We start from the raw sequence: 15,887 nt of genomic DNA, 5'->3' as shown, positions 1-15,887 counted from the left end.
TGTATCTTGTATACCATAGATTGTTGTATTATTTAGAATTGGTTTAATATAACAAAAATTGGGTTGTACATTATTGTACAATATTTGTTAAAAAATGTGTATACTTGTGCAAATGTGATTTACTGCTTTATATTTTCCCGCTGTGCAAAGTAGTTCTTGTTGAGATTCTTGGTTTAGTAGTGTTAGAGATTTTAAGATTCTAACCTAGACCCAAGATCGTGGAAATTCAACAACAACATTGGGTTGTATGCCCCTTGCTACACCTCTAGATGTTGAAATGTTGAGCCAAGAAGGTAAGGCACTGGCTTGATTGATGATGTGCCCAGATGGACCCAGAATACCCCCAGGTTAGCCTTGACCTTGTTTGATGGGTGTTGCCTTGTTTTGGAGCCCAAATGATGATGGAGACCACTAAGATGGTTTGGGAGGGATAGCACACCATGCTTTGATGCCAATGCTTGCTCCTAGTGTTGCCATGTCACCCGTGTATGCCCTAGAAGGTGGAGGAGGTGTTACTTGGAGATGTACCCATGCACTTTGGTGATGTCCCTTGGAGTGAGGAGCACTCTTGGACCCACTTTATCACTTTCTTGATGGAGATGTACATTTTTGGAGGATGATGCTATGTTGGAGAGATTTTCCTTCCACAAGTGTGGAGGATTTATGATGTATTTCTTATGTTTAATCATTTTGTAAAATCATCTAAAGGTTGGGTTGTAACTTGTGACCTTTAGGCCTACTTAAATCCTCCAAACATATTTTTAGGGCTTTTTTGTTGTAAATTTGTGAAGTGACTTGGTTTCCCTCTTGTAAATAGAGGGTTGTCACTTTTACTCATTCATCATCACACACACTCTTTTCTCTCTTGAGTGAGTGCACACTAGTTCCCTTGTCTTTTGTGTTGGTCGCTACGGATGAAAGGAGCGAATTGTCTTTGGAGGGATATTTTTGCATGGAGAGACTATCTTTGGATTGGTGAAGTGATTCTTGATTGGATGGTGTAAGTTTATTGATACGTTTCTTGCATTTTGCATGTAATCTTCTGAAATTAGGGTTTCTATTATGCCATATTTAAAAGTGTAAAATCATTCATAAAATCTTGTTTCTAGAATCTATATGTTATGCAAAATGTCTTTCAAGAATCCATTAAAGGAACTTGTTGCATGCATCCTTTGACCTTAAATCTCTTACCACAAGAAGTCACTTGGGTGTCTAAGAGAAGATTTTCGATCTTCCACCCTCTTTATCCAAGTCCTCCTATCATTGACCTCACCAGTTTTTCTTCAATAGCCCAATTGAATAGAGACACTAGTCTAGTTGTGGGATCACCTTGTAAACTTACCTCATTTACAGAGACAGGGCGATAAGTTGAAATTTATCGCGATAATTTTAAATTATCGCCCTGCCTTCTGATGCTACTCACATCAACGATATTATTATTTGCTCCTAGTCCAGTGTGACCTCCCCTAAGGTCCTTCCTCCAGGAGGGGCACTAATAGGAGACATTGATTGATATAGTGTGCCCAATGTAATCCATGTTTGCCACCTTACCTCATTTCCTTACTTCTTGGTAACTAGGGTTAGGGTTTGGTTTTAATTTGCATTTTACGGTAATTTTGCACTTATATGTTATTGTCCTATTGATAGAAATTACATTTAACAAATTGAAAAGGCAAAATCTAGCATTAGTTGCATTTTCACACCAAAGTGGGGCTAACGATTAGATATTTATTGCTGTTTTATGCATTTAAAACCATTGAAAACCTTAAAGTTTCCTTATTCCTTGCTTACCTCTTGAAGCCTTCACCCTTTGTTGAATCTATCACTAGGATGGTATTTATTATTTGTTATATGCTATTGCATGCTGTAAGTCTACATACCATAAAAACCCTAGTTTATAACAACCTTCTTCTAGTCTATTAGGGTTTGTGGAAAGTGTGCTTGAATACTTGTAAATCTTATCTTAGCCTTCAAGGTTTAGCTAGTACATTCTTCGATAACCGTTAGACTCTTATGACCTTTGAAGCCTCGTTTGTTGAAGATTTGTCTAGGTGATTTCATCTGCGACTCCCTTAGAGAGCCTTTTGGCTTGGAACCCTAGTCATCTAACCTCTAAAGCCTTTCTTGGGAAGCCTCTCTTGTGGGGATAACATCCACCACTAAATAGCAAGAGGGAGGTCACTGAGGTGACAATGGTGGCTGATCTTAGTGTTGCCATAAGACCTAGGTTGCCTAGTGAGGCTTGGTGCTTGGCCTGCTAGATTTTGCGGTAACAATCCATACTTGGCTTAACTATTATTAGTAACTCACTAATTGATTTGGTTACTTAACATAATATGGCCACTGATTAAGTATTAAAGTGGCTTTTTAAAACTTTTGACTCCAAGTGTTGAAGCTATAATACACACCAACAACCCTCACCTGGCCCCTAAATCAATGTTACATTTATCGCTATTGGCAATTTATTGTTGGAGGTCCAAAATTTAAATTATTGGCAATATCAGGTAAAATATCAGAAATTATTGGGAAACTTCAAACAATTCAAAAATAATAATTTTTTCTCAATGTTTTAACTACTAAAACAACATCAACATCAAACAAACACGTTGCTACATAAATATGAAAATTAAATCGATATATAAGATGTCAAGTTATACATCAGACATTTATATTGAAACATAATATTTGTCACGAGTCATAAGATCTAATAGGATGACACAAAATCATATCAAAACAAAAATAAATGTATCTCATGAGATGAATCATGACAATGAAAACAATGGATTTCCCCTTGTTTGCTTGATGGAAAATGGTCACAACATCCTCAACTGGACCAAAAGATTGGTTGACACGAAATACATAAAATATTCAAATTTTGAATAGAACATATAATTCATGTGCATGCATATGAATCCAGATTATTATACATAAATATGCAACATATCTCATGTTTGTAGCAAGTCTGCATATAACTAAAATATTATCAAATGCAACCCATCTCTAAATAAAAAAAGATGAATAGAGAGGCTCTAAATGGCCTCTGAAATCCAAAGATAATCATGCTTACAACAATTAGCTACATAACGTCAAAATCATTGCCTATATTGGGATCCTAGTTATCAAGATCACCCTCTGAGCATTAAAATAAGATAGGAAAAGCTTAACATCCTAATCAATGATTTTGCTTGAGAGAAGTGTACGTTTTTACTAGGGTTATGAATAATTGAGTGAAATGTACACTTTTACTAGGGTCATGAAGGAGGAGCTCAACAGCTAATGCCACCAACATCGAGGTACATAGAGGGCTTGGTGATCTTGATTAAATGTTAGTTCCGTGCTCTCATACATCATAGAATGTAGTAGAAACATTGCAATCCCACCAATCCTGAAATCCTAAAAACTGTTAAGTCTGTTGGATTTTGGGTGTGGTCTAAAATTCTACTTTCTCCATATGAAATACAATGAGGTCGGAACTACTCTGAAACATTCTGAGTCAATTAATGGTAATGTTAAAAATTTAAGAGTGGGAAAATGTCACTTTTACTTTAAGAATTTAATATTACCATTAACTACTAGGTTATGTATCTCATGAGATGAATCATGGGAAATGAAAACAATAGATTTCCTTTTGTTTCCTTGATGGAAATAGTTAGAATATCCTCATAGCTCAATTCCCTAACTCGCTTTTGAAAATTAGGGTCAAAAGAAAAAAAATGTTAATAAATTGAAATTTATAGAGAAAGGGCGATGATTTTGAAATTATCACGATAAATTGAAATTATCATGATAGTTTCAAAAGGGCAAGTTATTACGATAATTACTGCCGATATTATCGCTGAGGTTAGTTTTGGCAGTATTATCTCTTTAAGTGCAACACTGCCCTGAATAACCTGAACACAAAAAGTTGTAGTTCTTTTGCTTCACTTCATCTCCAAAACTTGGGACTCAGTGTTGCTGCATTAGACTCTTGTTTCCTTTGTGTTTTTTGCCAAAAATTTCATTACATCCACCCAATGTTTTTAAAACCGGAACCGGTGACCGGACCGGTCCACCTAATGAACCAGTTTACCGACCGGAATCGGTCTAACCGGGATTGGTTTGGTCTAAATGAACCGGTTTTAGAAAAATACATTAAATAATTATTTTTTAATGAAAAAACTATTTTTAAGATTTAAAACCATGATTCCAAGCCAATAGAGACAAAATATGCAAAGATTGCTCATTTATATACCATGTAAAGGTGAATATATCAAAATGGCACAGAGTGCAATACATATCATCGACAAAATACATAAGCAATGAGGCTCTAAATGGCCTCTAGAGTGCAAAAACAAAGCCTACAAACTATGGGGCCAGTGGTCTACTACAAGACTCCAGTCTACATATATGATAATACTATAATAGTGATCAACATTATCACTTGAAACTTCTCATGAGTCGTCATGATCAAACTCAGTTGGTTGAGTCTCGACTCCCAAACTTTGCAGTCACAAACTTCTCTATTGGTTCAGTGACTTGAGTCTCAAACTTCTGAAGGTATTCTGCCCTAATATGCCCTATTATTTCATTTGGTGCTCCACATGGTTTTACATGGCCTCCTATCCCAGCCAAGTGTTGCTTGAACCCCCTCCTTGAATGGATTTTTGGCAATATTTGCACATCATTTTTACAGCAATCATATCACAATGAGCCCATGTTGGGTCCCTATAATACTAGTGATTACCCCATTACTATTGTAGTTATACCCCTTATTTATATTGTTGTGCCCCCATTATCCCCATATTGTTATTAATGTGCCCATAGAATCCCTCTATTGTTATTTTTGTGGCTTTATATTATTATTGTTAGGTCGGCTGGATTATATTGTGACTCCATAGACTCCTATATATAGAAAGGGGGTTTTGTCATTTGTATCATCCAAGAATTGTTCATTTATGTAATGTAAAGGAGGTTGCCCCCTCGAAGAGGCTGAATTCTAAGGCGTGGATCTCTCTTTTCTATCTTTTTGTGAGCTGGTTTCATAACATTTGGTATCAGAGCTTTGGATTCTAGGGTTTCGCTGCTCCAAACAGGTCATCGTGGCATTTTCGCTATAACTTTTTTTCTGTGACATTTCAGAAGTCGCAAAAAAAACCCATTTGAGAAGAAATAGCGCTGAACCTTGGGTCTGAATTTCAGAGCTTTTCGCGCGATATTTTCGGAGATATGATTTCAGGAAGTTGGTCTTTTTGCAGACTCCTGAATTACACTCAAAACAGGTGACCTGGGGAAAATCGTCATAACTTTCTTTCTGAGCATCGGATTGAAATTTCGTAAGAAGGTACAGAAAGAGGACGGACTGTAGTTTTCTTTTATATATTTTTCAGAGTCAAAGGTTGAAACAGTGACACGTGGCACTTCATACAAGTTCGCTCTACTGAACTAGTCTATAATCAGGTCACTGCGGGAGATTGGGCATAACTCTTTCTTGGAGAATCCAATTTGGTTCAGACTAGTGGCATTGGAAAGAGGACATAGAAGGCTACTACAGGTCACAATTTCAGAACTGGATGATTCGAAATTACAGAGATACATCAGATTCAATATCAGGCTTCTACAAAGTAAAAAAAGGTGTGTAGTTTTTATTTTTTATTTTTGCATAAGCTTGGTTTGAAGGAATTCAAAGGGCATAGTAAAGCATTATTATCGGTAACTGATGCCCCGAGGAAAGAAAATGCAAACACCTAGTAAGGAACCTGAAAGCTCTAGCATGACTCATGAAGAAGAGGAAGAAATGCAACATGATATATCAAAATTACAAGACCAAGTGCAACAACTGTCCCTTGCACGAAAGGGAACAAAATCTAAGATGGATGGTTTAAAGAAAGATGTAGAAGCTAAGATGGATGGTTTAAAGAAAGGTGTAGAAGCTAAGATGGACTATTTAAAGAAAGGCGTAGAAGCTAAGATGATTGACGTGGAAGCTAAGATGGATGATTTGAAGATAGATTTGAAGACAGACATGGACGAATTGAAGATAAATATGAATAAGTTGCTACAAGAAATCGTCCCTAACGGTGAAAGGGTACTAAAGGAAACTCATGATGAGAACAAAAGAAATGTTAATCATGATTCCATAGACGCTAATGTTGGATCGAAGAATCACCATATTCCAAAAATCGATATGAGGAAGTTTGATGGCAAGGATCCCGCCACATGGATATTACAGATGGAGCAATTCTTCGATCTCAATAATGTGCAAAACACACAAAAGGTACGTATGGCAACTTTATATTTGGAACCAAATCAGTTTGTATGGTATCAATGGCTTTGCTCTCGTAAACAATTTATCACTTGGGCAATTTTTACGGAAGAATTGATAGCACATTATGAGGATACAAAAAGCAACACTTTTTTTAGCCAATTGATAAGTCTCAAACAAAAGGGTTCAATAATGGAGCACATTGAGGAGTTCCAAAAATTGAACATAAGGGTAAAAGATATTCCAGAGGAGCATAGGATTGATGTGTTCATAGGGTCTTTAAAGGATAATATCCAACATGATGTTCGCCTTTGGGAACCTGATTCATTAGAGAAGGCATTCAGGTTAGCAAGAAAAATGGAAAGCAAAATTATGGCAACCAGGAAGCATACCACTCACAACTATAAAGACGGAAGTGTTGTTGCCCCTAGTCTTCCACAACCTATAAGGTTGACACCACAACAATTGGAAGAAAAAAGAGCAAAAGGGCTTTGTTACAGTTGTGATAGCAAATACACTAAAGGTCATAAGTGTGCTGAGAAGAAATTATTCTACATAGATTGTGAAGAGGAAGAAGAAAAGGAGCAAGAAAGGTCAAAAGAAGAGGATATATTCCAGGAACAAAGCCTAGATGAAGAACAAATAAATCCGACCATATCTTGTAATGCATTGGCGGGAATTACCACTCCTCAAACCATCAAGATAGAAGGACAAATCAAGAAGAAAAAGGTAATAGTGTTGATTGATTCAGGAAGCACCCACAATTTTATTCATTGTAGGGTAGCAAAAGAATTGAATTGCTTCCTATATCCAGCACCAGAGTGTCAAGTGATGATTGCAAATGGAGGAACAATAAATTGCTCTGGAAAGTGCCATAATATCAAGCTATCCATGGGAGAATATGTATTGACTAGCCCAATGCTTTCCATTCCAATGGGAGGTGCTGATGTTGTACTAGGAGTCCAATGGCTACAATCCTTGGGTACAATAGCTTTTAATTTTCAAGAACTTTTCATCAAATTTTCTGTGGAAGGAAAGGAAGTTGAATTAAGGGGTATTGCAGGGAAACCAGGAAAGATAATCAGCTCTAATGGTATGACAAAGCTTCTAAAAAAGGAGCAAAGAGGTGTAATTGCACAATTATGTTCGCTAGATGTTTCCACATTGGAATCATCTATTTCTCCAGATCTCCAAAAAGTCCTGGACAATCATTCCAAGGTATTTGAGACTCCCAAAGGTCTCCCACCTATGCGTGATCATGATCATGCTATTCATCTGATTCCAGGAAGTGTTCCTCCAAACATCAGGCCGTACAGATATCCCTATGTCCAAAAAAGTGAAATTGAACGTATGGTTGCAGAAATGCTAGAGGCTGGTATAATTCAACCGAGTCAAAGTTCTTTCTCTGCTCCAGTAGTATTGGTGCACAAGAAGGATGGATCATGGCGCATGTGTCCGGATTATAGGGAGCTCAACAAGCTCACTATTAAAGATAAGTTCCCCATTCCTGTCATTGATGAATTACTGGATGAATTGCATGGATCAATTTACTTCACCAAGTTGGATCTTCGTTCAGGATATCATCAAATCAGAATGAAGATTGAAGACATTCCGAAAACGGCATTTAGAACTCATGAGGGTCATTATGAATTTTTGGTCATGCCTTTTGGCCTTACCAATGCACCTTCAACATTTCAAGGTTTGATGAATTCAATTTTCAAACCATTCCTTAGAAAATTTGTGTTAGTATTTTTTGATGATATACTAATCTACAGCAAGTCTTGGAAGGATCATGTTGAACATGTTGACAGGGTGCTACAACTATTGGAGGAGAAACAATTATATGCAAAAAGATCCAAATGTTTCTTTGGAGTCCAGGAGGTGGAATATTTGGGTCATATTGTATCTCATGAAGGAGTTAAGGTAGACCCTAGCAAAATTAAAGCCATTAAGGAATGGAAAATCCCCACATCCATAAAGCATCTGCGAGGATTTCTTGGGTTGACAGGGTATTATCGCAAGTTTGTTAAGAATTATGGGAGAATAGCAGCACCTCTAACAACATTATTGAAGAAAGATGCATTTTCATGGACTCCGGAAGCAACAAAGGCCTTTGAACATCTTAAAGAGGCAATGTGCCAAGCACCGGTCTTAGCTACACCGGACTTCACAAAAACCTTTATTGTGGAATGTGATGCTTCAGGAAATGGAATTGGTGCTGTTCTAATGCAAGATGAAAGACCCATTGCTTTTGAAAGTCGTCCAATCAAGGGAAAGTTTTTAAGCAAAGCTATTTATGAGAAGGAAATGTTGGCAATACTCCATGCACTTAAGAAATGGCGACCCTACCTAATGGGAAGACACTTCAAGGTAAAAACGGATCATGATAGCCTTAAATACTTTTTAGAACAAAGATTATCCTCTGAAGAGCAACAAAAGTGGGTCACAAAGATGTTGGGTTATGACTTTGAAATCATCTACAAAAAAGGGAAGCAAAATGTGGTGGCAGATGCACTCTCAAGAAAGGATGAGGATGTGGAAGCATTTTTGTGCGCATTTCTATTATCCAACCAGATTGGATAAATGAAGCAAGGGAGGAATGGAAGAATGACGAAGAAGTGTGGGCACTTATTCGAAAGCTACAACAAGATTCCAGTACGTCTGATACATTTAGCTGGAAAAATGATTCGTTATGGTACAAAGATCGCTTATACCTCTGTAAGAATTCCCAGCTAAAACAAAAGATTCTTATGGAATTGCACACTTCTCCCTTAGGAGGGCACTCAGGATTTTTAAAAACTTACCACAGGGTTAAGAAGGAATTTTTTTGGGATGGCCTTAAATCAGATATTCAAAAGTTTGTGGCAGAATGTTTGGTTTGCCAACAAAATAAAGTTGAAACAATTAAGACACCGGGTCTATTACAACCTTTATCCATTCCAAGCCAACGTTGGGAGGAGGTTTCAATGGATTTTATCACAGGTTTACCCAAGTCTGAGGGAAAGAGTGTCATCATGGTGGTAGTTGACAGACTTACCAAGTATGCACACTTTTGTGCATTATCACATCCATTTAAAGCCAGTACAGTTTCTACTGCATTTATGGAAACAATTCAAAAGCTACATGGAAACCCAAAGATTATTGTAAGTGACAGAGATCCCATTTTCACTGGAAATTTTTGGACAGAATTATTTTCTTGTCTTGGTACTCAGTTAGCTCATAGCTCATCTTATCATCCTCAATCTGATGGGCAAACTGAGATAGTAAACAAATGTTTGGAAGGATATCTTCGTTGCTTTGTATCTGATAAACAGACACAATGGGTCAAATGGTTGCCTCTGGCTGAATGGTGGTATAACACTTCCTTTCATACAGCAACAAAAATGACCCCATTTATGGCACTTTATGGGTATCAACCACCATCCATCACATCATATTTAAGAGAAAATTCTAAGGTTCAGGCAGTGGAACATCACATCGAACATCAACAACAAGTCCTCCAACTCTTAAAGGATAACCTCGTGTTGGCACAGAATAGAATGAAACAACAGGCAGATCAACATCGCAGTGAAAGAAGTTTTGATGTAGGTGATTGGGTATTCCTACGGCTACAACCATATAAGCAAATGTCCCTCAAGCAAGCTAAGAAGGATAATAAATTATCACCAAAGTATTATGGTCCGTACAAGGTGTTGCAAAAGATTGGTACTATGGCATACAAATTGGAGCTTCCTGCAGCTTCTCGATTGCACCCAGTTTTCCATGTTTCATGTTTAAAGAAGGTTATAGGCGACAAGCTCCCAGTTCAAACAATATTGCCAGAACTTGACGAGGAAGGAAAAATTATATTGGAACCGGAAGCAGTCATAGAAACAAGAACTCGACAGCTACGAAATCGATCAATTTCAGAGTATCTTATCAAGTGGAAGAACTTATCCGCTGAAGATTCCACATGGGAGGATGAGAATTTTATGCAGAAGTATCCAGAACTACTCAAGCGTTGAGGACAACACTTTTTTGAAGGAGAGGGGCATGTTGGGTCCCTATAATACTAGTGATTACCCCATTACTATTGTAGTTATACCCCTTATTTATATTGTTGTGCCCCCATTACCCCCATATTGTTATTAATGTGCCCATAGAATCCCTCTATTGTTATTTTTGTGGCTTTATATTATTATTGTTAGGTCGGCTGGATTATATTGTGACTCCTTAGACTCCTATATATAGAAAGGAGGTTTTGTCATTTGTATCATCCAAGAATTGTTCATTTATGTAATGTAAAGGAGGTTGCCCCCTTGAAGAGGCTGAATTCTAAGGCGTGGATCTCTCTTTTCTATCTTTTTGTGAGCTGGTTTCATAACAACCCATGCAGTATCTTTGGCTTTTGGAGGCATGATGACTACCTGGAAATGCAAACTAGCTTCCTTAGCCTCCTCTTGAAGATGGCAACTCCACTGATAGCTACACACTATCTCCAAAATAGCTCCAAATCCAACTCCAAGATGACTACTTCAGCTGCGCAAAAACTCAACACTCTCCAAGCTCACAAACAAACTCACAAACACTCACAAACACGCCAAATCAGTTGTGTGAGACAAATGAGAGTGAGAGGGACCTCTTAAAGGCTTGGAGAGGGTGTTTTTGGAGGGAAAACACCCTTAGTTTCCCCCCAAAACCCCTAAAACACAGTCAGAATTCTGCTTTTTTAACTTTACGGTGGGTGTGCCTCTAACCGGCCGGTTTAGGATGGAACCGGCCGGTTTGATACAAAACCGGTCGGTTAGCACCGGTTAGGGCAAAAAAAAGGAGAAATAGGCTAATGAACTGGGTATTTTTGGCCGGTTTAGACCGGCGGGCTTGCTAACCGGCCGGTTAGACCGATAACTGTTTTTTAAGAACGGTTTTTAAAACTATGCATCCACCAATCAACTGGTCTTATCCTTTCATTAAAGGCAGGATTTCCCAATATCCCCCTAATAAATTGGATTCATACTGACAGGTGGTGCTTTCTAACTAATGTATCTTGGTGGATCTTTATCTGAGTTATTGTGTAAAAGATATACTTTATTAGTTTAAAAATAATGTTGTTCTTCCTCATCCAATTGCTCTTCGTTTGAGTCTCCTCTCCTTTGTGCATGAGATTTATTTGAACTATTCGTTTGAAAGAGATACTTTATTGGTTTAAAAATAATCATCTTCATCCTCATCTAGTTTCTCTTCATCTGAGTCTCTTCTTTCTCGTGCATGAGTTGCATGCAGGTTTGTCTCTCCAATTTTTAGTGTGGTAGTGTGAGTTTGATGTGTGATTGGGATGCACATTTGTCATCTCTGTTTGGTACACAAGTTGTCTGTCTGTTGTACGACACACTTGTTTTCTCTGCTACATTATTGAAATTTCTGCCAAGTGTCTTTACACTCTGGTCCTCTCTGTTTTTCTGTGATGACATGCACGAGTATGTGTGATGGATGTCACATAGGGCTTTTCTCTCTGCTTTTGTTTGATCAGGGTCACATGTTTGTGGTATGCTCTGTGTGGCTTTGTTTTTGTGGGTTTCTGCTATGCACTGCATTATTTTATTCTGAGCTGGTTCAGAAATTCGTTTAGGGAAAGAAAGAATGGAACTCCTGTTTAGTTGTCACGTGTTTGCATTCATTGGTTTATCTGTGTTTATACAACTTGTCAAGTTCACTTCTTTTCGTGAGTTGCTTGTCTTCATCTGTCATCTGTCTTCTCGCATGTTTTTCCCTGTAGTTGCTTCGATAAAATTCTCTAAAATGTGACCTTAATAAAAATCTAAAAACCTTTTAGCTTGCCTCTTCAGTTTGCAGGGCCAAGATATCCGAGCCTTGTTTTCCTTTAGGCATGTCCAATCTCTAATCTTCACATTATCCATAATCAATATCTTGCTTATACCATGTTGAAAAACGAATTCAAATACACGGGAGGTGTGCAATATAGTATTCTATATAAATGTAGTCGTCATATACAATGAGTGGAGTTACTGTATTTTATTCAATATGCAGTTTTAATTTGTTTTCATAGAGCATTACGGCATATTAAATTAGAATGCTCAAGGTTGGTTGAAAGACACTACAATTGAATCTTAAGTATTACTTTGTAAGAATGCTTCAAAGTTTGGTTGAAAGACACTAGATTTAAATCTTATTTGAGTATTTGGCTATTTGAACTTATTGTTGGTTTCAATGTGTTCAAATCTTTATAAAAATAATTATAGTTTTGGAGATGATTAGGTTTGGAGCATTTCAAAGACTATCAAAGATTTTGGAAAATCCATTCTGATCATTCAACTATTTCTTGCAGCTTGCAGATTCAGCAAAAGCTAAGTTCTCTTCAAAGGATTATAGTGACCATCTGGCCCTTGTCCGTGCATATGAGGGCTGGAAAGAGGCAGAAAGAACAGGATCAGCTTATGAATATTGCTGGAGAAATTTTCTGTCAGCACAAACTTTGCAAGCTATAAAGTCTCTTCGTAAACAATTTGAATTTCTGTTGAAGGATGTGGGTTTAGTGAATGGTGATACAATCACCTGTAATCAGCTGAGTGATAATCAATCTCTCGTTAAAGCAGTTATGTGTGCTGGCCTGTACCCCAGCATAATGTCTGTTGTGGTGAGTTATCTAGAAGCTTTCTTTTATTTGGGTGCTACTAATTTCTGTTGTGGTGAGTTATCTAGAACCTTTCCTTTGTTTGGGTACTACTAATTTCTGTTGTGGCGAGTTATCTAGAATTTTTCTATTATTTGGGTACTACTAATTTCTGTTGTGGTGAGTTATGTAGAATCGTTATTTTATTTGGGTACTACCATGAGTGGTTTTGTTTTTAGGCCTTTAGACATTTTAATAAAGTGTAGCCACATTTGCTTTAAAAATTTGATACATTTATTTATTACTATTGAGTGGATGAGACTTAGTTCTCAATCATTGTGTTAGATGGTGGAGGTGGTAGAATAATGAAGTTCTAAGTTTGCTGAAATCCACCGTAGCTTGAATGATATGTGTCAGTTAAGTTCAGTTAAAAGTAGGGCATTGTTGGACAAGACAGCATTAAAATTTTATACCATAGCATGTAGAATCAGAAAGTCATGCAAAGTTCTTGCCACATGATAAAGACAGTTTATGAGGAAATACCAAAAGATGGGTAAAGTGAAAAGTTAAATTTTGGAAGTAGATGTACTGGTTGTTAGTTTTTTTAAGAGCTCCAGCAAATTTTGTTTGATGCTCTAAAAGTCGAGATATTATTTTTCTCAAGTTCCTTTTAGCGGTTGCCAACTATTATCTTTTTCTTATGCAGAATAGAGAAAGGTCTATTAGTACAAAAACTATGGAAGATGGTCCAGTTCTGCTCTATCATGTAAGTTGGTTCTTCAGTTAAGAAGAGGATCATTGATTCTCTCAGCCTTTCCTAGATCCATCTCTATCTACTGCATTATAACTTGCAAAATTATGTTCATATTTATTTGTTCGATTTACATTTCTTTATCTAATTACCCTGTTCTCACGTTGTTACATTGTTTCTATATTTGGTTGCAGAATTCTGTCAATGCTCATGAGCAAAGAATTCCCTGCCCATGGTTGATGTTCTTTGAGAAAGTCAAAATTAATGCAGTATTTATCCGTGATTCTACAGGAATCTCAGATTCTGTATTGCTGCTTTTTGGTGGTTCACTTAGTCGTGGAGAAGGGGTGAGTTATTTCATGTATTTATTTGTAAGATTCTATGGGAGCTCAAGGCATAATGATTAAATCTGAAGAGCATTGCATGCTTTTAATACTTGTTTATTTCTGTCAATATGTTATATAGCCTGGGCATTTGAGAATGTTAGATGGATACTTGGAGTTCTTTATGGAACCTGAGTTAGCAGAGATATACTTGAAGCTCAAAGAGGAGCTTGATGAATTGATTCAAAAGAAAGTATGTATAATGTGTGTTTGTTATCAAATATTACTAGTTTTTGATAGACTTTTAGCCATGTTTCATATATTTCAGTTCCATCCTTATGAATAACACAAGGTATTCTCTATTGTTGACAGCTCCAAAATCCTAGTATGGATATTTACAAGGATGGCCATCATCTATTACTGGCAGTTCATGAGCTCTTGTCTGCAGATCAATGTAATGGGAGATTTGTTTTTGGCCGTAAAGTCAAGATGCCGAAGGTTTCCATTGGCAGTTTTAGCGAAACTGATGAAAATCCCAAGGGTCTATTACAAACGTTGGTCTCAAGGTCAGGATATGGTCAACCTAAATACAAGGAAAAACATCTAAAAAATAATCAGTTCAGAGCAATGGTGGAATTTAATGGGATGCAGTTTGTAGGAAAACCATGTCGTAACAAAAAGCTTGCGGAGAAAGATGCAGCGATGGAAGCATTAGCATGGCTGACAGGTGCCTCACGTCCAGCATCCTCTCTCACAAGTAATGAGGCAATGCCAGCTATGAAAGACAAGAAAGGGAGAAGCACTGAGGGAATGTTGCTGAAGAAAAAAGAGGAAAGGGGCAATGATGAGGCCATGACACTTAAAAAAAAGAAGAGGGAGCATGAATGGGAGCGGGAACGGGTGAAAGGGGCTACTTACTGGTAGTAAAACTGGAGCAAAAGTTAAAACCTATGTCTCTGTACAAGCACACAGTTGAGTTAAAACTCTAATTTAAGCTTGCCAGGAACCAACTTTGACTTGGATTATGTTTTGGAAGTCTCAGAGAGAAACCATTAGAAATCTGAGTTGTCATAGTCCAAATGGAATTATGTGAAAGTTGAAGATAATGTGCTCATTCTGCAGTTGGTGTAACTTGTGCTTCTTCCATTGCTAAACACTCTGTGATCTTGACAGCTCTGAAACATCTAGATATCAGAGAAGTTAGAGTTATATATGTGGCTCTGATAATATATGCTGCCCATTTGTCAATGTATATAGATTTTTGCGACATGGAATTTCTGCTATTAAATATGGTTTCAACAAAAAAACTGTTTTGTCAGGGAGTAATAACTCGGATCATGTGGGTTTACAAGCATCTTCCAGTGGTATTTCGGTAAAAAAGGGGAAATTCCGAAATTGTAACAGAAGTTACAGTATATTTCATTCTTGCAGGGTGTATCCTGTAGGCAGTGAGATAGAATGGAAAATTTGGTTTCAAGGCATTTGACATCAGTTGTAAATGCATCACAGAATGTTTTGAGTGATAAAGTAGAGCTATACTGGAATTCGTGGAGATGGGTACTATCGTCTCTGCCCCATCTTTATATTTTTTCTTATCTGCATCTTAGATGATGGTTAGTTTGGTTAATCCCTATTTAGGAGGGTTAATGTAGAGTTTTATAATATGCAAATTTATTCATCCTTCTACAAAAGAAGGGCAGATTCCTGTGAATAGTTTTCATTGGTCGGACCCTTGGCTAGCTATGCTATATTTTTGGTTCATGGTTATTCTCGTTTCTATTGAATTGCTTGACCTATTTTCTCAGATTGTGAGTTATTGACAAGCACAAATGATTCACAACAAAGCATTTCTTAATAGGGTTTTTAGCTAAGTCACCTGACATGGGGACACAGGACACACAAATTTGAGTGTCCGACACGGGGCACACAGACCCCCTGGAACAGGACATGTAGAACCCTTTA

At 37.3% G+C, this 15,887-nt stretch overlaps 1 protein-coding gene across 1 annotated transcript in view; it reads left to right on the top strand.

Moving 5' to 3' along the window:
* LOC149231046 (DExH-box ATP-dependent RNA helicase DExH3-like) overlaps positions 1 to 15,128 on the top strand; it is a 223,537-nt gene extending 208,409 nt beyond the window's left edge. Inside the window, exons 15-19 of the mRNA XM_089379101.1 lie at positions 12,567 to 12,875; positions 13,558 to 13,617; positions 13,797 to 13,949; positions 14,068 to 14,178; positions 14,298 to 15,128. Of these exons, the coding sequence (XP_089235227.1) occupies positions 12,567 to 12,875; positions 13,558 to 13,617; positions 13,797 to 13,949; positions 14,068 to 14,178; positions 14,298 to 14,849 (1,185 nt within the window). The 3' untranslated portion in view covers positions 14,850 to 15,128. The remainder of the gene's footprint in view (positions 1 to 12,566; positions 12,876 to 13,557; positions 13,618 to 13,796; positions 13,950 to 14,067; positions 14,179 to 14,297) is intronic.
* Positions 15,129 to 15,887: the final 759 nt, after the last annotated feature.

Source organism: Pinus tabuliformis, chromosome J (assembly GCF_031772625.1).
Source record: "Pinus tabuliformis cultivar Carrire ecotype Pingquan chromosome J, CPIR1, whole genome shotgun sequence".
Taxonomy (NCBI): Eukaryota; Viridiplantae; Streptophyta; class Pinopsida; order Pinales; family Pinaceae; genus Pinus; species Pinus tabuliformis.
The sequence above is the reverse complement of the archived record's forward strand: the minus strand, read 5'-3'. Positions and strand labels throughout refer to the sequence as shown.